Below are 26085 nucleotides of genomic sequence, written 5' to 3'. Positions count from 1 at the left end.
ACTCTTTGTCCATTGGTTTGATCAGGTTTGATTAATTTGGAATTATTGTTTAATCAGTTTGGTTTCAGCCTTGAATTACACCTATTTGCATATGGTTTAATATCCATGTTTATGTGTATTTTGCTGGAATTGGTGTAATTTCAGTGTGCAAATTTGAACTAAATCAGTGCAGGGATAAAGTGCAGACTAGGAGTGTTGTGTGCACAGTTGATAAATATTTGGAGTCAAGAATTTTAAGCAGCAGCAGAATCTCAGTAGAGTTTAGAGCAAGCTAGACCAACCATTTAATTAGGGGAGTTGCTTAACTTTCTTACCTCTGGATTGCTTAAGTGTTTCTGTCTTAGCTGGTGATAGCATTGATAGTTGCTTTGCTGAATTGAGTGGGAATATTTGATTGTAGTTTAACATTTGAGAGCAAAAAGAAATTTATATAGTTGCATCAAGTGCACGAGACTAGGAGAAAAGGGAAGAATCTTTTATATTGTGTGAAGTTAATCCTCTTGATATCTGTGTGTAGATAAGGTACATTGATTCCAATTGTGAATTGTAATTGTAGGATTATACTGGCCAGGAGATTCCAAAGCATTGATTCCAGAAGCACAAAGTGGAACAACAAAGCTGAATGAAGTGAAACAGGACCGTGGCAGCGGGCATGTTTTGTATTTTTTTTGTGTTCCATTTGATGTGTAATAGGTTGATAGGCTAGCTTTCTTTTAATTTCATTTCTTTTGTTTGTAAAAAGGCCTTTTATAAAGTCCAAGTTCTTTGGAAGAGTCCTTGGTGCTCTTTCAAACTCTTGGCAACTTTTATTGATTGCTTTGATGTTTTTTTTAGTATAGCTAGACAGGTGAATGTGTCTTGTTAGCCAAAGCTACAAGCTTCACCATAGGAGTAGACTTTAATATTGACTTGATTTATGTATCTCGTAGGGGTCATTAGAGTTTTTAACCCTCTAAATTAAGAAAACTTTTAAAAAAAAAATATGTCTTCTTATAATTCATATAGGTCTTCTAGGTTAGATAATGTTGATGAAATGTTTAAACAAGCTAGGAATCTTCCATCCTTTGGTAAAGACATAGGTGCATTAACATACCTAGCTTGGGAAAAAGAAATTGATAAAATAAATCCTTGTTTTTATGAAGAGAGTGAATATTATGTCCTTAGCATATATCTCTCTAAGTTAGAAGAGCATGCAAGTGAGTGGTGGAATGAAAGACAATATCATGTTGGGAAAGGTAGGAAGCCTTCCATACGTGATTGGCATGATTTAAAAGCTTGCATGAGAAGAAAGTTTGTGCCTTCAAGCATTAAAAGAAACCTAGAACTAATTAGGGATTGCATTAATGATGGAAAATTATTTCTTGAGAGTTTAAATGATCATGGGTTTCTTCGTAGAGAATTAAAATTTGGGGCAAGACTTAAAGGGATCAAGGATAAGAAAAGACAAAGAGAGATTGAGAGAAAAGAAAAGGAAGAAAGGAAAGAAGAAGAGAAGAGAGAGAGAGAAGAAATAGAGAAAAGAGAAGAGAGAAAAAGAGAGGAATTAAGAAGAGAAGAAGAGAGAAGAAGAGAAGAAGAAAAGAAAGAAAGAAAAGAAGATAAAAGAATAGAAGAAGAGAGAAAAGAAGAAGGAAAGAGAGAAAGGCAAGAAAGAGAGAAGAAAGAAAAGGAGAAATTGTTCCTGATGGCAAATCCTATTCTTTCAAAGACCATAGAACCTAAAAGGGAAGGTTTCCAAACCTTTAATTCTTTTCCAATAATTGATTACTTTTCAATTTTTAACTTCTCTTTCAAACAAATTGTCATCTCATATTCCATGCAAACCTTTTCAAAATATGACAATTCATATCTTGAGTTACTCTTATCTTTAAGGAAAGAAATAACTCAAGACAAAAGTGAATTTGGACTTCTAAAATTTACAAAGACTACTAAACAAAATATTAGAAGTCCTTATTTCCTTGTTTTTATAAAAAAATTCTTTCTTGGATTGGTATTAATTGAAAATATATTTGATGTTTATTGCAGATTTGTGTTTGATCCAAGAGGAAGAAAAACTGAATATAAAAGAATAAGGCCACTTCAAGATGGCCATGCTCCCAAAGATTGTGTGGAGCTTCTTCATAAGGCGATTGCCAGATTTAAGGACAAATCTTTTCTTAAGAGGGAGGGCATGATGGAATCCTACTTGACTTAATTTTCTTTTTGTATTTTTACCTTTCCTAGCTTAGTTCTTAAGGAGCATGGGTTACTATAAATAGCCAACTCCTCTCTTGTATTAGCACTTTTGAGATTAATGAGAATTAGGCTTTCTAAAATAGAAACTATTCTCTCTTGAAAGTCATAGGCTAGAGAGTCCACAGACTCCCTCTAGCCACCTTCCAAGCACACTCTCTCCCTTCCATTTTCCATTTTTCACGGTGCTTTCTCTCTCATCCCACACTGCCTCTCCTTCGCTGCCACCTCGCATGCGCGTCAGCGCTCTCCATTCAGTCCCGCGTCAGCTCCCTCATTCATCAGACACGCACCACTTCATTTCGCATTTCATTCTCGCCCACAAAACAGATCTTCATTTCTTCACATCTCAGAATCCACATCTTTCCCTCTCATTGCACATCACAGAGCATCTCACTCTCTCTCGAGAGCTCACATCATCGTGAACCATTGCTTCCATCACAGTAATCCTCTTTTTCCTCACAGATCTATCTTCCTTCCACCATTTTCCACCGTTCAAACACCTTAATCCCTTTGACCTTCACTTTTCACCGATCATCCGAATCATTTAAACCGATTAATCGGTTTATATTGAGTCTCATCACCATTTTAGGGTTTCTTCGTGTCCGATTAGTGTTTCCACCGATTAAAACCTAGATCCTAGGTTTTCCAGTGTCCGGTCTCCGTTTTCCCCTTCAATCTCGAGTTTATTATTCCATTCCGCTGCGTCTTCATTCTTCGGAGGAGTCCGAGTCGAGCTCGCACAGCTTCGGTCGTCATCTTCTCGGGCGTTCGTCCATCAAGACTATTCTACATTGATTTTCACAATTGGCAATCAAGCTTTATACGGAGCAAATCATAGCTCATATGGCATGCATATAAATAGATCTCCACAAAAAAACATCTTTGAAACAGAAATGCCAATTCAATCATCAAATAACTTAATCATTTAAAAATGCCAATGAAAATCTATCAACCAACTCATTTAAATGAATATAACAGTAATCAAATAATGGAAAATCAGAAAAATAAGCATAACAAAGTGCAACAACACAGTTCAAATAGCACTTAGCTCAATCACATGGAGCTCGAACCAAGGCTTTGAATGCCATTTGATGGATTCACTTCTCGGTCTTAGATCATTATTTCTGAAAGCATAATAACATGGAGCTCTCCTCTCCTTTTGAGAACTTAACCTGCAAAACCATCCAAGAGAGGTTTGGTGCCCAAAATCTCATTTGGGACCTTGGGGTTAGAGACACATTACTTTATAATACGAATCCAAACACATTTTCCATTAGGAACATCAAAATGTTTGATTCTACATTTATTTGAAGTATGTCCCTTTTTTCATACAATAAAAGCAACAAACACAGTGCAGTTTGGCTTTTATAGTTGTTCCTTTTTCAACCCAAACTCTACGAGTTCTCTTAACTTTAGACTTTTTATGATGATGCATGTCTTTATTTCTAACATTGTTCTTTCTAAAACCATTTTGAACATGTGAGACAAACTTGGTTGCTTTAGAAAGTAAATTTTCAAGTATGTCAATGTTAAATATGTGACTTTTACAAGATAAACACTCAACAGGTTTTTCATTTGCCTTGGATTCAATCAACTTAGTTTCAAGATTGTTATATTTATTTCTTAATATGACTTCTTCATCTAATGCATTTTCATATTTCAATTTTAATTCCTTAAACTCATTTTTCAAAATTTTATGAGCAACATCCAATTTTTCAGATTCATTTAGCAATTGAAGAAAAGCTTTTTGTAAATCAAACTCACTAGTTTCAAAGCTAGAGGAACTTACTTGGCTTGCAGTGTCATCAGTAATTACCGTCAAACATAGGTTTGCTTCTTCATCTGAATCACTTGAGCTTGAAGAGCTAGACGCATTTTCTTGCCAAGCTATGTAAGCTTTCTTCTTCTTTGGGAACTTTCTTTCCTTCTTTTCTTCATTTTTCTTATTATTAGGACAGTCAGTCTTTACATGTTCGCTTTCTCCACATCCATAGCATTTAACGCTTGATGGAGATCCTTGATTATCTTTCCTTTCTCCACGGTATTTTTCTTTTCTGTTGCTCTCATAAATTTAGCAAACTTTTTAATCATAAGGCTCATGTTTTCCTCATCGTCATCAAAATCATCATCCTCAATTCTTTTAGAACTTTTTCCTTTTGAGATTTCAGACTTGAAGGCAAGTGTCTTTCTTTTGCCTTGATCCTGTTCTACAGTTAATCTTCTCAACTCAAGCTCGTGCTCACGAAGCTTCATTGACATCTGAGTGAGGTTTTGAGACTCTGAGATGGCAGTCACCTTTGGTTGCCAAAACCTGTCCAATGATTTCAAAATTTTAACATTTAATTCATCAGTATCAAATGTCTTACCCAACCCTGACAAGTGGTTCACTATGTGAGTGAAAAGCTTCTAGACATCAGAAATTGTTTCTCCAGGTTGCATTCTGAACATCTCATACTCTTGGATGAGTGTGTTCTTCCTTGCACGTTTCACGTCCTCTGTATGCTCATGTGTGACTCTGAGGACATCCCACATCTCCTGTGTTGTCTTACACACTGAAATTATATAAAATTCATCAAGTACCATAGGAGATGAAATAATATTACGAGCCTTAATATCAAATTGGGCTCTTCTATTTTCCTCAGCAGTCCAGTTAAAGTATGGTTTTTCTACTTCTACACCATCAACTGTACTTTTAGGAATATATGGACCATTTTGTACGGCTTCCCAGATGCCTCTGTCAACAGACCCCATAAAGATTTCCATTCTGACTTTCAAGAATGCATAGTTATCACCAGTAAAAAGTGGTGGTCTATTGCTAGAAGCACCTTCGGCATACACTTGAGTTTGATGACCGACCATTTTCGCAAAAGTTTCAAAGAATATCAAAGCAAGCTCTAATACCAATTGTTGAAACAATCAGTACCGTTATACAGTCACGCAACGGAACAAAGTAAGATAGCGGAAAGCATGTTCGGTCAAACTCGTATTAAGATGGTCCGTTTGAGAAAATTAATTTTCTTAGAGAAAATTTATAGAACAGTTTATATGTGCAAAATGTAGAGAGTGTAGGGAGTAGAAAAATTCACACAAGAACTTTTATCCTGGTTCGATTCAAAAGAATCTACGTCCAATTGTTAATCACTACAAAAAGTGATTAACGTTTTCACTAAAAATCAGTTTCACATATTACAATGGAGTGAAAATATAGAATGATAAAACCTTCCTTCGACAAACGAACCGGAAGGGTGCTTCCTTCGACCAACGAACCAGAAGCAGGAATCTACACTTTCCTTCGACCAACGAACCAGAATAGTGCAGATAAAATCTTCCTTCGACAAACAAACCAGAAGATGACAACCTTGCCAACTCGAAGAGAACCACTCCGACCTTTGACCCACAAAGCGCGAGCTTCTCCTATTCACTAGACCAGGCAAAACACTTGAACTAGCTTTTTGGAACTTCCTCAAACAAACTGTATTCGCAAAAAGTTCAGAGTTAACCCTCTAAGGGTTTTGGAACAACTATATATAGGCAACTGGTCTGAGTTTGAAAAGACAAGATTACAATTGCCACTGATAATCGATTATTATTAGTGATAATCGATTATTTAAGTCTGTTACTGGGTTTTTCAAAAAGTGATCATCGATTATCCTGAGGAACAATCGATTATTCCAGAGACTTGGGCAGTTCTCATCAGGACCAGTTGACAATCGATTATTTGAAGGAATAATCGATTATTCCAAAGCGAAATGCTTTTTCAAGAGTGCTCATGATAATCGATTATAGCTTCACATAATCGATTAAATGCGTAACTTAACTAAAGATACGAGATTTTCTAAGTATTACATATTCAAAGACTTTCCTAATACATTTATATTCTACAAAGTGCTTTAGAAACAATTTTCACAGCTTCTTCAAGACTATCTTCTTGCAGCATCATCAAAATCATTTATCTTCAAATTTACCAATGCTCTTCATTGGTAACACACAAAACCTAGGGATCGCTCTCCGAGAACCCCTGGTCCTATACCCAATGGTGAGGAACGTTCTTCGTGAACTCTCACTCTCGTCCACAAAACCCAGGGAACGCTCTCTAAGAACTCCTGGTCCAAACCGAGGTGATAAAAGTTCTCAGCAAACTGTCACTCTCGTCCAGAAAACCCAGGGAACATTTTCCGAGCGCCAAAGTCTCATCAACAAAACCCAGGGAATGTTGTGCGACAAACTCCTGGTCCTAAACCGAGCAGTGAGGAACGTTCTCAGTAAACTCTCGTTCTCGTCCAAGAAACCTAAGGATCATTTTCAATGAATTCCTAGTCTAAGACCAACCGATGAGGAACCTTCTCAATGATTATGCCTATTAATGTTATTACAATCACCTTTTTATCTATTTTGCAGTTCATAAAACAATAAAGCACCTATAGCTCACCAAGGACACCTCTTAATATAAATGTCTCATTTTGGGCTTCAAACGTCCAATCAAATAACAAGCGGTTTCCCTTGATTGATCGTGCGGCTTTATAGTGCCTCTACTCAACATGGGAAAAAGTTCTAAAAAGAACTCCCACTAGTCGCCAGTCGGCCTAGAATACGCCGTTCGGACTAGAGATAGGCAACGACTTAAAGCTCCCCAATATAATGAGAACGGTCCCTCTCAAGCTCATATAAGTCCCATAGTTAACCCTGGCTAAAGTCGAACGGTTAACTCAGACTTGGGGGCATATGTATGGTATATAGTATAGACCAAACGGTTAACACTCGGGATCGTTTCGTCCATCCGCTACAGCAACAATGGTCAACTAGGTTAAATGATTTTATTGATGTTGGGCCAGCGTTTAAGTTATTATTTGGCCAATAGTCCAACTGATGATAAAATAATAGTAGAATTATTAAAACATATTAATTAAAGATACTAATAAGTTGTTTATGAGTAACTAACCGAATCTAAAGGTAAGTTTATTTTTATTTTATTGGATCTGTGCTAGTTTAGGATCCATGGGATAACTTATAAATATAAGGTCAAGGCAAAAAGTCAGGTACATTCTTCAATATCCAAAATACTCAATTATTTTTAAATAATTCACTAAATTGCGCCTAACTTGAGCGTCAAAGTGTCTTTTGCACGTACCTCCCCCCCTGGTCAAGAGTGCAAGCGAGCGGAGCAAGCGACTCAAGCATTGGAAAGCAGGAAATTCACGTTAGAAAGGTACGTCTCTCAACCCTATACATATCCCTACAGGAACAGAGTGTTTTTCGAAAATCTTCGAAGACTTTGACTAAAACTCCGAAACATTCTACAATGTTTCTTTTTTTTAATACTCTAGTGTTAAAATAGAATGGCTTATTTTCTCACACCAAGGAGGGGGGGTGAATTGGTGAAGTGTAAAAATATAAGCTTTCAAAATCTATTTCACAAAATAAGATGCTTTTACACTTTTCTTGAACCGCAAGTTAAAAGATATGCAATGCAGCAGTAAACTTAATCGAATATACTAACATCTTAATCGATTTAATAAAATAGTGTAGGGATCAGAGATTTCAAACGCTGATTTTTATACTGGTTCGGCCAACCTGCCTACATCTAGTGTCCTTCCAACCATAGGAAGCAAATGCACTATAAAGATCAAGGTTTTTACAACAAGATTTTTACAGAGACCTCACGTCAAAAGTGTAAAACACCTCTCTAACCCTCTAATCTAAATATAGGAGTTAAACAAACAAGACCAGCAGCAAGAACACTCTCTTCTGTTGTCTATCCCTTTGAGGCACCCTCAAAGTCAAGAACATCGTTCTTCTTCCTGCAAACACCGCAGGGAATCCAAGTCAATCTTCAGAGATTGCAAATCCTAATCCCGCAGAATACACCCAATTGTGCAGATTGATCAGATGTTCAAATCAACAAGCCTTTGATCACCACGGTCAATCTTGGTTCTTGGAGCTTTTCCTTTCTTTGTAAGATCACATAACGTTCTATAAAAGATATGAAAGTGTCAAATGCACAAAAGGTTTTTACAGAATTCAAATCAACGTCAATTTATAGTAATACACACATCAGACGCATTTTAATCGATTTAGCTACTAATGTAGTCGAATACATCATGCAATTATAACAGACTAACATCAGTCAAGCTTATTTAAGTTCAACCAAAGTGCTTGTGGTTTTCCATTTCCAAAAACTTATGTCATGCATACACAAATAAAATCACATATTAAACACAATGATATGCAATGAACAAAACAATCATTTTCACAAATATGTTTATACAGATTTATCACAGTAAACAAAAGCATATAATATGTAAACACAAAACATGTAACACAAAATACTCATGTGTTATTAATTATATGTTGTCATCATCAAAATCAGAGATATCACTGAAATTGTGGATTCAACTAAATCAGTGCTCCCTAACAACAATCTCAACATTTAGAAACCTATTTTACAAGAGAGAAAACAAGAGAGCCCTCAACCTAACCCATGGTCCTTCTGCTTCACTGCTTCGAGAGTTGAAAACAGTTAAGCCTCCCATTTGGATTCAACTTTGCATTTGAGGCTTTTGGGTAAGACTAGCTAAACTTGGTCATATTCCCTTGCGACAACTTCAGCTATCACCGTGCACTAGCTCAGCTCTGTCTAACTTCTGTCCAGCAGCTTGGTTCAGCATTTAGGTCATCCCTTGGTGGCCACCTTGCCTCATTCAATTTTGATTTATTTTAGGCTTGAGATGTATCCCACCTGCAACACTGCGTTTTGACCAAAAGCCTAGGGTCAAAGTCAACAATGAAATAAAGCTATCTAAACAAAAGCACAATTTTATTTTATTCCTTATTTTCATTTAAGTTTCATTTTCATAAACAAAATAGAATTTTATACTTAGAAAAAATTATTATTTAAAAACAGAATTTTAACACATTTTTCACATAACTATTTTTATGACTAAAAACAAAAATATCTATAATTCTAAAAAATTACAAGAATAACAAAACTAAAAACAAAAAAAGTATGAAAAAAATGAGTTATAAAAAAGTAAAAAAATCTCATATCTTGATGAGCATAATTTCATATTTGTTAAGGAGTTTTGCGAGATGATAAAGCCAAACTTTATGAGATTTTTGGACTTTATAAAGCTTGTTGAATTTCTCTGGTTTTGAATATTTGTTATATTTGAATTTTTTTACGGTATCATGACACTTTAATCAATTTATTTTTATACATCTATGAGCTCAATTTTATTGTAGCTAACTAGGACACCTCAAAATATTCAAAGAATATTTATGCAACTAAAATGTTATTTTTATCGTGTTTTTTTATCTCATGTTCAATAAATTCAATTATAACAAATCCTAATTAAAATATTCTTTTAAAGTACAAAAGCTAATTAAGAGTTATATTAAAGGCTAAATGAGAACATAAACATGCACTCATCACACCTCACACTTATCTTTTTGCACTCCTAGGCAAAACTGAGTAATTTCAAAACTTTATTCTGGGTCAATAATATTCATATCAACATTAAAACAAAAAAAAAAAAAACTTCACTGAATACTAATCAACTTTTTAAATCAAGTTGTCATGAATCATGTGAATGGGAAAATTCTATTTTAAGCACATGAGTTAATCTTTTGAATTTAACAAGTAATCTAATATGAAAGAGATCACTCAAGTTAAAATGTATATTCTCTCACCTCTTACGTGTTTAGGCTTGTGTTTTGCACTCAAAATATTCATATAAGTAAACATTACCATAACTTAGCAAGATTATAATATTCACATACTTTTGGAAAACATTTATTCAAATATCACGAGGACTTTTTAAAGGTTGTAATGTGGTCAAGGCAAAGGTAGAAAAATTTAGGATATAAAGGTTTAAAAAAAAGTTTGGATAGAAAGAATTAAGGAGGAAAATTTTTGAAAAAACAAATATATTATTTTCTTAGTGCTTTTTTTTTAGAAAGCAATTATCCTTCTATTTCTACATTTTGTTTTCCACTTTTACTTCTTTTTTATCTTTTTTTTTCCTTTCACCTTATTTATTTGTTATAAAACTTTTTTCTTCCTATTGTGATTTTTATTATTGTGTGGGTTCCACATACTTTATTTATCACTCATTCCTAACATAACCCATTAGCTCCTTATTTCTTCCTAAGATAAGGGAGAAACATGGTCTTTTTCTTTTCAAGGTTTTTCAATGGGCTAAAAAAAAAAGAAAAAGAGGTTTAAGGCTCAAAGGGAATATCGATGGATTAATATCAAGGTGGGTTGATTTTACCAAGTAATTAAAAAAAGGAAATGTCTCAATCTTATCAAATCATGCATATCTACCTAAGTTGCAAAACAAACGAATAAAGCTAAATATTATAGTATAAACAAAACATGAGCAAGTCACTAAATAAAATATGAATGACACATGATGGTCTATCCATCACAATTAGGTTCAAAACTCACAAGGCTAAAAAAACTCTTTCAAAAGATTCAACTAAGTATTTCTCAAATTGAGTCAATTAATAATTTAATTATGAATCAATTAGGCTAGCGTCTAATCATTCAACAATTCCTTCAATATAAAAGATGACTACTATATTTGAAGATTATGATAGTTTCAATTACTAAATCAAATCCTAAAATCCAATATGAATATGTTTTATTGAAAACAAGAGACATTGTGTAAAAGTTTCACCTAGTAGAAAGTTAATATACTTTGACAATTTTCTCAAAAAGAAATCACAATTTTTTTTATGGAAGTTAAACAAAAATTGAAAAACAAAAAAGAAATAAAAAAAATATCCTAATTACTATTTGTCTCCCCACACTTATTTCAAAAATTATTTTTGATGAACTTATTTTGGGAGGAGATAGAAATTTTTTTAGATTTTTGGCTAAATTTAGCCATACTCAAAATATATTCTCTTCAAATTTATAAAGTACAAGTCACTAGTACAATTTTTTTAATTTTTTAATTTTTATTTTTAATAAAAACAAATATTTTTAAAATTCTAATAATTTTTTTCTCTTTATGCTAAATACACAAAATAAACATGCATGCAATTTAAATTTTTTATCACCAATGATATCAAATGAATTTAAATCTAACTTATTTTCTTGTTTCAATAACCTTTCTTTTTGTTCCGTAACCAAGTCAACAAATATCACTACTAAAATTTATTTTCATTATTCACATAAACAAACTTGATGTGTGGAGCATATGGCGTCAACTCAATTTCAGCATCACTAGGAGCATTAGGATGGTTAATAGGATCATTAGTAATCCTCATAATTTCGTCTTGTGAGAAAAAGTCTACACTTAATGTAGTTGACTTTGTTGCTTCATCATTAACAAGTTCAACAATACCTTTAGTAAATTTGTATGTTCATTAGTAAACATATTAGCGTGATGTGATTCTATAGTTGGTTGTTGATTTGATCTTTGAATCTTGCTTTTGTTCGCATCAGTTATTCGATTCTGCAACTTTTGATCCATGTCCTCTCTCATTTTCTTGAATTCGATATTTTGCTCAATATCTCTGAAAAAAATTCTAACCCAGTCGACCTAGCTTTGCCATTCATTAGTTGACTTAAATGATCAAACATCTGTTATGCTCTAATAGCCAACTTTAAAAGTATATCTTTTATGTCATGATGAATTGATCTAAACTCTATAGTATCAGAAAATCTTGGATAGAAGTGGATGGTGGAATTAACACTTAGAAGTAATTCTAAAAGTTGTTGTTACTTGCATCCTCTATCATGTTGCATAACATTTTGTCATTTTCGTACCACTCATACATAATATTTTTCCATCGTTGATAAGCTCGCAACCTTTGATCTATAACTTCTAGTTTCTCTTTCACTCCATCCATTAATAATCCAGCACCCCTATAGGATGGTCCATATGGTTGTTGCTCATATTTCAAAAAAGATGATGTACGATATAGATCATTTATTTGATGTATAGTTAGTTTACTTATATGAGGTGAAATAGTAGGTGTGACAACTTGTTGCTGATAACCATATTAATCATATGGTTGTTGAGGATAGTAGTCATATTTCATTTCAAAATCACATTTTTAATTATTTTCATATGAAAAAATAGTACATCTTAAGTGTTTAGGCTTGTGTTTATACTCAAAATACTCATGTAAGTAAACATTATCATAAATTAGTAAGATTTTAATATTCACGTGCTTTTCGAAAACATGCATTCAAAGATTATAAGGACTTTTCAAAGGTTGTAATGTGGCCAAGGTAAAGGTAGAAAAATTTAAGATATAAAGACTTAAAAAGTTTGAATAGAAAGAATTAAGGAGCAAAAATTTAGCACCTCCTACCTTGATTCTTACCCGGATACAAGCCAGCTTATTCTTACCCAATCTGTTTCTACCCGACCACAAACAAACATCTTACTAATCGCCTGTAAACTGATATGTCGTACTCTACCGACGTGTTATTTTTTAACTTGACATAATTTTCATTAAAAATAAATGGGTCATTGAACCCACCTTGACCTATTTAGATGAAAGTATAATTATCCTATAAATAATAATACTATCTAGATAAATAATTTACATTTATATTTATATAATTAATTGTTATTTGATACACCCAAATATTTTTTTTCAGACATACCATTATCGTCCATGAGAGACAAGTATCAAAAAGAGCATAAAAGAAAAAATATTTGACTGAAAGATTTGAGAAATTCGTAAAGCTTATCATCTGAAGATATGCTCGGCTCCTTAAAAACAATAATAAACATAAAGAAAGTGTCATATATAATACTTTTTTGGATTAAAACTTTATACGGTTCCTTTAGATGTAAATAAAAAATTGAAAAAAAAAAGATAAGTCTTTAATTAGAAAATGATACAAAAGCCGTTGTAAGAAATTATATCCATTATCATGTAAAGGAAACATATATTTTGTTTTTTCTTGGCTGTTTAATTTAATGATATACAAAAGAAGAAACTGTCATTTTTAAACATTGTTTACGTACTCAAAATAAGTTCCACCTTTGTTCGAAAGACAATGAACAAGAAAACGTTGGCAGAGACTTGAAAATTGGAGATTATAGTCCCCACATACCAGCCACCATAAAAGGGACAACTTTGTGTTCCTTACAAACCTTCTCATCTCTTTCTCTTTCCTCTTTGTTATGTTGGTGATCTGTAACACCTGTTAGCACCATATTTTATTTTATTTGTTTACTTACCCTTCTAACACTGACAACCCAACGTGCATGTCACCGACACAACCGTGTGTACAACGAAACCTTCGCCGGTTGGTAAAGTCAACTAACCAAGACTCCAATTCAGGCCAAATTCATATCTATAATGTTTTTTAGATCAAAAGGAATACTTTATACCCAAATAAACATAAACAAAACATTTAATTTCTTAGTACATTAAAATAGATTTATCTTTAAAAGAATTTAACCAAATGTACTTATATTAAAACATAAGTCAGAATTTGTTTTCCGAAATTGAATTGGGTCTAATTTCTTGTTTTAAATAAAAAAAAATGAAAGCGAAGGAATCCTATAGTAAAGATGATGATTGAGAAGGAATCATCAACCACATTAATGGAATAAATAATGTTGGAGGGGATTTATACGAATAAGTTTTTTTAAAACAATTAATTTGGGAAAAAATCTATTATCGATAATTTCCAAATTATTACATTGTTCTTATTTCTAAAACTCAATGGAAAACACCTTTTATATAAAAAAAAAAGTTTAATGGTTTTTGTATTATTATCATAATATTTTTTTATTTTATTAGAGTATTTTTAATATTCTTAGTAACCCATGTTCTTCGCCACCTTACGTTCTCCACTTTCCATCCCCATCTCCCTCTTCTAACATCCCTTATTAACACCACGCCACTCTTTCTCTTTTGGTTCTCTCTCTTTTTTTCTCTCTCGATCGATCGGTCGATCGATCGTTCTCTCTTCATTGTTTCCATTTTTCTCCGTAAACACTTCCCTCGTTATTTCAACCAATCCCCTCCTTTGGCACGCCACCGCTAATTTCAACGCCATGGCGCCGCATCTCTGGTCCTGCTTCACCAGAAAGGGCTCCAACCGTGGCGACGGCATCGCGGAGCGCCGAGTTAGCACGGCGGACGTCGCTTCGGAATCGAGTCGCGGCGGCGGGGGCCAGGGGGCTGTGGTGGTGGAGATGTTCTCGTCGCAGGGGTGTGCGACGTCGCCGGAGGCGGAGCTGGTGCTGTCGCGGCTGGGGAGGGGGGACTTCGAGCTGGAGGTGCCGGTGGTGGTGCTGATCTTCCACGTGGACTATTGGGACTACGTGGGATGGAAGGATCCCTTTGGATTGAGCCAGTGGACCGTTCGGCAGAAGGCCTATGTTGAGGCCCTTGGGCTTGACACCATCTTCACGCCCCAGGTTGTGGTCCAGGGCAAGGCCCACTGTATCGGAAATGACGAGAATGCCCTTATTGAAACCATCACTAATGCTCCTAGATTTCCTGCTCCTACACTCCAGGTTAGATGGGATTACACTGTTTTTCTAAATTCCCGTTTGCAACCTCTTTGTCCCTTTTTTATGTCAAATCCACAAGAATAGAAAAAAAAAAATTAATCGATACTTAATTTAAATTTGTGTATATATTGAAACAAATTTCATGTTAAAAGGTTATTTGTGGGATAAAGAATTACTTGAAATCAATAATAAGATGCTATAATATATATATATAGAGAGAGAGAATTCTAAGATTTTATAATGATTTTGAAGTTAAAATATAAAGTAGCTATTTACTGTTAAGATTTGGGAAAACGTATTTATAACTATTTATAAGAGAAAAATTGAAATAATTTAAAAAAAAATTAAAATCAATGTAATTAACATTTATAAAGAAGTCTTTTATATAAATTTCCTTGTATGTTTACTTTGAATCTATTCATAGTTTTAATGTATGGAAACTTTTTTTCTCTTTTTTATCTTACAAGTTTGTGTGTGTATATATTCCTATAAGCAAAAGAAATATTTTTTTGCTGTAAATAATAGTTTCAATGTATACAACCCCTAATTATATCTTGTTTACACTTTAAAATATCATTTTCAAACATTCATTTGTTTATCGTTAATTCTGCCAATTTTAATTCCTTTAAATACACTCTGCACACCAAGTCTCTGCAATTAGGTGCCAGAAATTTATAACTAAAGTGATATAAAATTTGCATTCTTTATGAAAAAAGGATATTATATGATTAAGAAAAGCAGCACTCCCAAAGAAAATGATAAATGAATATGTCTTAAAAGCCACTACATCACTTCTGACGAAAGATAAACTACAAAACTCTTAAGATAAGATCCAAAACCGAAGTTTTCATACGATTTTCAATACTATGCAGCATCCCACCTAACACCAAGTGGGAGGTCGCTTGCTCACCTAATGCAAATTAAGAAGACTTGTCATGTTCTTTTCATCACCTAAATTTTATTAGGTGTTGGATCAAAGGCATACTTTGAAACCATCAGCATCACTAACTATTTCACACACAACTTAAAATCACCTACCAACAACAACGTGAAATTCTAGCCTCTAATTAAGATGCACACATTTGCTTTTTTCTAGATATGGCATATGAGTATGATGTCTTGTCACACATGCCAACCAAAATCAAGTAAAAGTCATGTCTAAATGTCTATTACTTGTGGTGTAAAACTATTTTACACTACCATTGTATCGTCTTTTTTTCAAATATATTACTTGTGTGCATGCTTGTATATGTATATATGCAAAAAGTTTTGTTTATCTGTATTCATTCATTTTAAAGCAAAATTGTCTTTGTATCAGGCAACTTTTACCAAGCCTGCACCAGATTCATTGCAAGTGTCTCTAACAGGAGCATTGAGGACTAAGGTGGACAGCAGTGGCGCCAATGTCATGGTAGCATTATATGAAAGTGGTTTGGTCACTGACTGTCCAAGAGGAGAGAACAAAGGACGTATTCTATCCAACGACTATGTTGTCAGAAAGCTCGAAAAACTCTGCACTGTCAAAGACATCTCTCACAAGAAAACAGTATCAGGAACAGTTAATTTTCCCTTGTGGGAAGGATTCAACAGCACCAAATGTGGTTTGGCTGTCTTTGTTCAGAACAGCTCTCACCAGATTTTTGGTTCACAGAGTTTTCAACTACCGGAAGATATATGATTTCGATTTTAGTTTTATTTGTGATGCTTGCTGTTATCACGTTCCAGCTACACTGGTGTTTGTTAGGCTGTGTACAGATTGTGTTACGATGTAGAATAATGTTGTTTTCTTTCTTCTTTTTATCACAATTTTTTGCTGTGTAATTTGGCCTTTCTTACTATTATTATTGACTAGATGAAGAGAGAAGTTTAAACTTGTGCCTCGAACAATTCTATTGATTGGATTTTGAAATTTGCACTAATATCTGCTCATGTATTGTTAAGTTTATTATGTTCACTTGTTTTGATGGCAACTTTTGGCAGCGTTTCTTCTTCATCTGTTCCACCACACTTATTATTTTTTTTTTCTCATATTCATCTTTTTTGGCAATTTTGTTTGAGACAAAATTAACACTGAATTGTGGACATTTCTTTTATTAAGTTTAAACCTTTTTCAATACATTTCTTTGAAGACCTATATTATGAAAGCTATATATCTAACCTATTTCACCTTGTATTATCATTGTCTGTTTTTCCTCATAAAATTAAAAATAAACTTATTTAAATTTTTTTAAAAGGAATCAATTTGATCTCTAATATGACACACAACACAAATCAAACAAAATTATTATCTAAAAGAAATTTGAGTACCAGAGTTTATTTTGTAACCTCTACAAGAAGCCATTTAAGGCATTGCCATATTCAAACATCAATGTATATTGAAGCAAATGTTTCTTGGTCATGTGTACATGTGATATGGGAGCCAAGAAAAAGTTTGGTTCTAGACTTGCTCAGTAGTGAACAAAACAAGGAAAGGGAAACATCTTTCGTAAAGCAGCCCCCATGTCATTATGAAATGACCAACAATGATCAGCATCTTTTATGGGTTTATTTTAAGGATCGAAGTGTGAATTTTATTTCTATATTGAGTAAAATATAAATTTTATCATATCTTATTGGTTTTGATCTTTCCGGTATTTTCACATTGATAACTTATCCTTTTCCATTTCAACTTTAACATGGAAATGGATTTGATCAATTAAATTGTGACAAGGTATTATTGTTCTACATTTTTATTATGATGGTTATTTTTCTTAATTTAGTCTTCTTTAATGCTACTTCTCCCTTTGTGGTTAGGAGTTACAAAGTAGCTTTTGGTATTGACAAGAAAAGTACTGGTCAACAATGGTGGAATATAGTTGTTATTATTAATATTACAATATATTAGCTTAATGAAAAGTTCGTAATGATATATATTTTCACATACATTTATAAATTTATTAAATTTATTGTTTGATAATAATTTTCATGTAATTTATTTTCAGTTGTTAGTTTATGTTTTTGAATAGTAATCAAATAAGTTTATTGTTCATGGTAAACTCATAGCTAAGGGTCTTATCACTAAAAGTATACCCAAACTCTTAAAAGAAGAAGCATTTTTAGAAGGAGAAACAAAGTTTTGCTTCATTTGGGCCATCATGGAAGATGAAGGAGTAGTATAGGATTTTAGGCCACTGTATTCGACCATGTAGTGTAGGTTTGTTTAAAGCTTGTATTAAGGCCTAAGTAGAAGCATATGTTTTTCTTTAAATTAGACATCAAAATCAAGTGGAAAGTATATGTCATGTGTCATGTTTCCATTTGATAAGATTTGCTTTTAGAAGTGGCCACATATATAGCACCCTAGGAGTAAAGAAGATTTCTTTTTTATAGTGGCCACATGTCCCTCCACCATTGGAGAAGATTTGTGACACATGGTTCCCTCCTATTAGGTGCAAATTCTCGGCCAAAACCATGCGTGGTGGCTAGGTTTGCTTTTAGGTTTACAAAATATTCTTTTAGGGTTAGAAGGAGACACCCTTGGCCTATATACAGAGGTGTCTCCACCCTTGTAATTCATCTTGGGTTAATGTAATGTTATGCTGTCAAATTTAAGCCATACATTTTCTAGATCAAGACTAGAACAACTTAAAGGCCACTCTAGTCACTTTCCTCCTTGAGTTGGTCACACCTCTCTTGGAGTCATCACACATCACCACACTATCACCATATACACCAAAACCGTGAGCATTCCCCCTTGTCTAGCCCTAGTTACACGACCTTAGACCTTATTCCCACCATATTTCCACACCCATCTTCTAAGGAAATATGCCTCCTTGCACATCTCCTTGCTTTGGTAAAACCTAGCATAAGGAGGTTATTATCAATTGTATACATTTGTTTTAATTTATTTGACATTTGTTTACCATTTTAGTCATAAATTTTTCTATGGATATTATTTTTGGTTTATTTCAATTACATTAAATATTACATTTGACTTTAAAATAAACATATGGTTTGCTATATTTGAAATTTTATGCTATTTTTATGATTTTTTAATTTTGAGATTGACTAAAATTTTGTAAAGTAACTAGTATTGTTTTTTTTAAACTTTTGTATTTCATCTTATAGACTTCGTTGAAATTTCTTATTGGTCCATGTTTACTTTTTATTTCACATATTATATATTATATATTATATATGACTTAAATGTAAATGGAGAGACAAAAATTATTGCTAAAACTTAGTTTTAGTTTTCATCTCTTCATCTCTTTCTCTCTCTATTCTTGTTTTTCTATTTATTCTTCTTCCTCTCTTCTTTAAAATTCGTTTAATGATATTCATCCGTGGATAATTAAATTTTGAGATACAAAATAAAAATCATATAAACTAAATTGAATTTTGCACCAACCATTTTTTTTTCTCATTTCTTATTTCGATTTTACATTGCATAATTGCAATTTTCATTTTTTATTTTAGAAATTGTTTGAATTTAATTTGATACTTAAATACATATTAGATTGAATCATGTTTTGATTTGATTTATATAATCAATTTAATTGAATCGTTAATCATTCTCAATATTTATAGAACATAGAAAGATAATTTGATTCTTGAATTTGCGATTAATGTGTTTCTTATTTTGATTTTCGATTTTTAAATTATGTTTTATATTGTAAAATTTAGAGAAGTTTATTATCTCTAATTTCAAATATACACATTAGTTTAGATTTTCCTTGTATTTTTTTATTATGAGTGAATAGAATTTTAAGTATGAACTTAATTTAAAGAGGACTAAATGTGGACAATTAACGTAAAAAACATAATTAAGTTTAAAAATAGGTTTAATAGGTTTGGAAGTCCCTATATTTGCAGGTTAGTTTTAATTGGGTCCTCCAATTTTGAAAGTGATCAATTTAGTCCCTGTTTTGGTAAAATTAAATCAATAATGTCCTTGCCGTTAATTTTAGGAAACGACGTTAATTTTCTAGCGAAGTGTCATGCTGTGGTGGCTTTTAATTAGCACGTGGCACTGGAAACCTTCTCCCCTTCCCGTTTTTCGAAACCTTCTCCCCTTCCCGTCCCCTTCCCCTTCCCCTTTCTCTCCAACTCCAACCTTACCTTCTCCCATCTTTGGGAAACAATTACCTTGATTTTCCTCCCTAAGTTCCTCTTTGTCCTCTTATTCCTGTACCTGGAGGGCTTTTGGAAGCGTTCCTCACTGGTGCAGTTGCTGATGAGAAAGGGCCTCTCAAGGGGTGATTGGACAATGTTCATGTTTCCGTTACCGAGAGTCTGTCACAATAGTTGAGTAAATCACTAGATCTTGGTGAGTTTACTCATGCAAACAAGAGGAATAAATGAATTTCAAACAGAAATTGTTTGTCATTCTCCACAAGGAAGCATAATTTGCTGGATACAGTAACTCATTTTAGGTATTTGGAAAGACATGGGTGAAGGAAAATTAAGTGACAGATATTTAATTACACTGCAGATTATGAAATTTTTAGACATCTGATTGATTCCAGCAAAAACCAACCTCTAAAATATATGAGGCATGTACGAATATGTTGCCAAAATTTGTCATTTCTAACTAAATCAATTAGATTGAGATCATGTCATCATCAGTCCCTTCTTTTTTATTTCCATACTACAATCTTTAGAGTTAACAGAGGATGAGTTGATACTCTGTAAAGTTTTTTTAAAATTGCATCGTATTAAAACAAGAGTATCAATGCGCATCCGGGGAATCGAACCCCGGTCAGTACCGTGGGAGGGTACTATGATACCACTACACCAGATGCGCTGACTTTAGAGGGAATATCTATAGTATATTTAAATTTAAATAACTTTGTCTTTATTAAAATAACTACTTTAAAATTTATACAAGTATGAGTTAATATATCATAAAAGTCCAACGAACAAAAAGGGTAGCTCTTGAATTATTTTTTTCCTGTACAAAATTTTCTTTAAAGTTGAGTGTTCCAAACAAACATTTACGTCAAAAATCTTTATATACATAAAAGATGTAATTTGTCATCAACTTTTACTATTTACATTTTAATATGATTTATCATACTCACATTAGATATGATGGAGCAACATAAGTTAATTATAATTCTCAAATAAAAACATAAAAAACTTGTATTCAAAAAGAACTCTAGACACAAACATTAATATTATATTCTTATATTTATCTAATGATAAATAATTAAAAATAAAGTTACCAACTTAAATTATTATACCAATGAAGAATAATAATTGATCATAAACTAAAATGTATTTCTTGGCTAAACAAAAATATCATTTGTTTAGTTTTTTTTTAAAAAATGCGTTTATACTTATTATCATATTTAGATAGATGGTAAAATCTATATATATATATATATATATATATATATATATATATATATATATATATATATATTAGTATATTATAAAATTGTATAGTGTGATATTAAATTATCTCATAATGTAAATACACTAGTAAAAAATGTTGATTCTGTCGCGTCATATACGCTTCGGTCATGCGAAAACCGAAGCGTGACTCAATATATACCTCGGTCACAACTAAACTCGTGGGGGAACTGAGTTATTGCTTCGGTTAACATGAGAATCGGTGCCTATAACACTGCTCAGGACCTCTGCTACTCAGTCTAATCTCAGTCTGAAAAGTCAAGCTTCCTATTGCCTCGGTTTGCTGGGAAACTGGTGCCTAAACCACCCCCTATGCCTGACCATCCTTGATATTTTATCCCGCACGACCGTTCCTCTTCCCTTTCCCATTTCTTGTTTCTCTTTCTTCTCTATGCTCCAACCTAAAGCTGCAAGCAGAACACAACAACCAACAGATCTGGGTTTGCGCTCCCGATCTCTATGCTTCTCCTACGAACCTGAAGTTGACGGGAAGTATCTCGCCGGAGGATCTCGCCAGAGGATCTTCAGCCCATAGTGAAGATCTGCGTCGACGGACTGCATTCTCCGTTGGTGGCGGTGAAGCGATCAATGGCGGCGAAGCTGAGGCTGTTGGCGAAGAATAAAGCGGAGAACCGCGCTCTGATTGGCGAGTCTGGTGTGGTGCCTGCTCTGGTTCCGTTGCTCCGGTGCAGCGATCCGTGGACGCAGGAGCACGTGATCACGACGTTGTTGAATCTGTCTCTTCTGGAGGAGAACAAGACGCTGATAACGAATGCCGGTGCGGTGAAGTCGCTGATTTAGGATCTGATGAGTCTTGCGTTGTTGGAGGAGAACAAGATCTCGATCGATGCTTGTGGGGCGATACCGCCGTTGGTTTCGTTGCTACTGAATGGCTCCCACAGAGGGAAGAACGACGCTATATAAGTTGTGTTTAGTGCGGCAGAACAACCAGATCTGGGCAGTGAGCGCGGGGGCTGTGAAGTCACTGGTGGAGCTAGTGGCGGAGGAAGGGAGCGGGATGGTGGACAAGGCGATGGTGGTGCTAAACAGCTTGGCGGAGATTGCTGCGCTTGTGGAGGCGAGAAGAGGGAGAAGTGGACTGTGCATACCGAAAAAATAAAAAAAAAACACGTTATTGCCTCGGTTATCTAAGAACCGAGGCATAATCCTATCTCGTTTTAACCCGGTTCAGAACCGAGGCATAAAACCACCCCTTTTTACCTCGTCCGTATATGCTTCGGTTGCAAAACCGATGCCTATAAATAAAACTAACCGATGCCATATCCCCTTACTGCACTAGTGATATAACTGGATAAAATTATCATGTTGATAATATTAGTAATTTAGAAAGATAAATATTTTACTAAATCTAATATTTATATGGTTTAATATTTTGGTAGATCTCTATTTTCTTCTAGATTCTCAAATAGGTCTCGTTTTTTTTCGTTGTCTCAATTGAGTCCTTATTTTTGTCGTCAAATTGAGAAGATACCGTTAAGGAGGGTGTTACGTGGCATGCTAATAGTGTGTTTTTAAATGACGTGTCATTAAAAACCTAATTATGAAGTAAAAACCTGGTGGTCGGTCTAATGGTCGGTCACTCGGTCTGGTGATCGATCGGCCTGGTGAGTGGTCAGCCTGGTGGTGCTAGTTCAATGAATATTTATGAGAATTAGTATATGAGAAGCCAATTCAATGAAGATTTATGACTTGTTATTGTTAGCGTGTACATATCAGATAGGAAAAAAAGTGTAAGTGAGTTAGTGAATAATACACAGATTTTCAGCGCATTTTTGAGTTTTGTTCTTTTCTTTCTCTAGTCACTTAATTGACTATTCGGTTCAACTATACTTGACCATTCGGTGCGGCTGTGCTCTGCTGGTACGTTTTAAGGTGTATTGCGTAGGCGTTCTCATACCGTTTAGCTTGGTACACTAGATGTCTGCAGCAGGCCTTCTTAGACCGTTCGGTTTGGTGCACTAGGTTCAAACCCTCTTTCTCTATTGTTCTAACAGTTATAGCAGTAACCTTGGAATGCTATGAGAATTGGTATATACATGTTCTCATTATTTAAGCTTTTGAAGAATTCTTTTTGTACCGTATAGTCTCCTAGCACTACCAGGCTGACCGACCACCAGGTCGAGTGGCCGACCACTAGATCGAGTGGCCGACCACCAGACCGACCACCAGGTTTTTACTTCACAATCAGGTTTTTAGTGTCACGTTAATTAAAAGTATACTGTCACCATGCCATGTCAGGGCCTCCTAAACGACATTTGTCCAATTTGACGGCAGGCCTCTATTTGATTCAATTTTACAAAAATAAGGACCCAATTGAGATGGCAAAAAAAGGAGACCTATTTGAGATTCTAGAAGAAAATAGGGACCTACCGAAACATTAAATCTATTTATAACAATAGGATTAATATTTCGTATGGTTAAAATACACATTAAAACATAAATTTAATTCTTAAATATTAGTTTTGATGTGATATTACCTAAAATATTAGTTATTCTTTTTTATTTTTAGTTTTTTATTTATTTAAGTTAGTGTTGGTTAAAGCTACACTAAATATATATTGTAACATTTTAATTTTAGCTCCTATCAGTGATAAAATAAGATGTTATAAAATTCATAAAACAAAATAGATTTGTCTCAATTTATAGATAATATTAATACAATTATCTAAAATAAAATAACCATAATAATAAATATATCTAAAAGAGCTAAATGTAACCATTAGACAACCACGAAGACACTCTGCAACATCATCATCCTCCACCAAAGATACTTCAACACATGTCCCTCATCTGCTCACATCACTAAAGTGATCTTTACAAAAAAAAAAAAAACAAATTGCACACCAAAGACGACAAAAGAAACAATAGGTTGAGCTAGTTTCAAAGGAAAAAATCATAAACAATTTAACACATCACATATTAGTTCAATATTTATAATACTCTATAACTCATATAAACATATAATCGTTTGACTCTAGACTCAATTATTGAAATACATATTTTGACATGTATTCAATATAGGTATGCACCCGTAGTAGTATTTATACTTTGTAGAGTCATAAACGCAGGGTTATTACCCTACTACTAATGAGGTTAATCTTTCACACTTACGACCAAAAGTTCAAGGTAAAGACCTCTTGCCATTCTTTCTCCCACTCCATTTATCTCTATGTGGGTTAAATGGTTGGTAGTGTATCAATATACCTACTTTCATAACTCCCATATGTCATAGCACACACTACACCACATCATCACTGATTCCTCCTTAGATTGGTTCCAATCATTCTTAATTAGACACCATAAACTAGTCATCACATTATCATACATGAATTAAACACTATATACTCATAATGATATTATAAACCAATTACTATTATTAACATTCACATAATCACACTCATTAAACACATCATAAGAGGTATATGAAAACTTAGTTAAGATTATGGTATTTTTGCTCAGCCTCCAGATATGCTCGCTTAGCGAAACCCCATTACCTTATCTACCATATTTTCTTGCTTAGCAAAAGCCCATTCGCTCAACCACCAGATATGCTTGCTCAAGGAGTAATGCGTGACAACACACTCGCTCAACGACCAAATCTGCTCGCTCAGCAAAAGCCTATTCACTAAACGAGTAATACCTGACAACACACTCACCCAACGACCAAATATGCTTTCTCAGCGAGAAAACGACTAAAACTTGCAAATTTAAAATCTCCCAAAATTCGCCCAACAAGTATATTTTCGCCCAACAACTGTTAAGTCAGTGAACTCTCTAATTTTGGTCTGGCCTAGCGAGATTTTTGTCGACTAGCGACCACCAAGTCAATAGCTCTCTGACTTTGACTCCGTCTAGTGAGTCTGCATAATTCTATAGAACAGAGTTATGCATATTTATGTCATTCCAACCATATGAAAATAGTCTAAATACCAACCACAAATGCCAAAACAACTAATTATCATATCATATGCAATTCAACAACGCAATTGAACTGTTACAATCTCAAACATTAATCATGGCAAGAATTCAAACACCTCGTCCTTAAAGATGATTCCATTACACAATCTCAACCCAACAAGTCAAAACTCACCAAACAAATCAATTACACAAATCAACTGTCATACAAACATGCAATCATCAATCAAAACTTGCCTATCAGTTAAAATCAAAGCAACTAGCTCCCCTTACCTAACAGATGAATCAAGGGGTCCTAAAATAGCTCCAAAAGCTTAGGAAGCTCTATCTGCTCCTACGAACAACAAAACTTAATGGAAGCAGCTCCAAGCTCCAAGCTCAAGTAGCTCCACGACTCAAAGTGACGCAGCAGAATGAGTTGATGAATGAAGACGCGGGTGCACACCGAGTGTTCGATGAAGGTTCAATGTGTGTTTGGTGTGTGTTTGAAGCCTCACAAGCTTAGAAGCCCTTCCAAGAGGGAAGGAAGCTAGAGGAGCGAGTGAAAAATAAGCACAAAGAAGATTGAACTTTGAAGATAGGCCTGAAGAGATCTCAACAGCATTTCCTTATCAATTCAAAGTTGGATTTTACAAAGGAAGTGCCTCTCTTTTATAGGTGAAGAGAGGGCTCTATACTTGATCTATAAAGCTCTAAAGAATGCCAAAAGAAGTGTGTTGAAGACGTAATGCAAGCTTGGGTCGCAAATCTCGCATGAAACACATTAAAAACGTGTTTTAAATGTTGAAAAATCTGGTGCAAATTGGCTGAGCGCGGGCACCAGGTGGCTGAGCGAAATTCCATTCCGAAAGGCAAATCTCCATGTATTCCTAATCCGGAAGGCAACTATTCCAATCCGGAAAATGCTTAAATTATTTTCTTCTTTGCCTCCTTTGCTCTCTTTAGCTTGGCAAGCTTCCTAGGATGCATAGGCATGGTCTCCAAGCTTTATTTAAGGCCTACAAAACAATGCAAATTTTATTTAGCA

The 26085-nt window shown here is 34.1% G+C and overlaps 1 protein-coding gene and 1 non-coding gene across 2 annotated transcripts; one reads left to right on the top strand and one right to left on the bottom strand.

Moving 5' to 3' along the window:
- The first annotated feature begins 14057 nt into the window (after positions 1–14057).
- On the top strand, positions 14058–16669 carry LOC148197400 (uncharacterized). Its single transcript, XM_088092578.1, has 2 exons — positions 14058–14732; positions 16048–16669. The coding sequence occupies exons 1-2, from the start codon at positions 14268–14270 to the stop codon at positions 16405–16407; spliced, it is 825 nt and encodes a 274-aa protein (XP_087948704.1). The 5' UTR covers positions 14058–14267; the 3' UTR covers positions 16408–16669.
- Positions 16670–20440: 3771 nt separating this feature from the next.
- On the bottom strand, positions 20441–20511 carry TRNAG-CCC (transfer RNA glycine (anticodon CCC)). The gene has a single exon. It is a non-coding gene; the product is annotated as a tRNA-Gly (tRNA).
- Between the last annotated feature and the right edge of the window lie 5574 nt (positions 20512–26085).

The sequence above is a fragment of the Vigna umbellata genome, chromosome 6 (genome assembly GCF_029865625.1).
Source record: "Vigna umbellata cultivar VRB3 chromosome 6, Vumbellata_1.0, whole genome shotgun sequence".
NCBI classification, from domain to species: domain Eukaryota; kingdom Viridiplantae; phylum Streptophyta; class Magnoliopsida; order Fabales; family Fabaceae; genus Vigna; species Vigna umbellata.
Note: the sequence above shows the minus strand (reverse complement) of the source record. Positions and strands in the feature narration are given on the sequence as shown.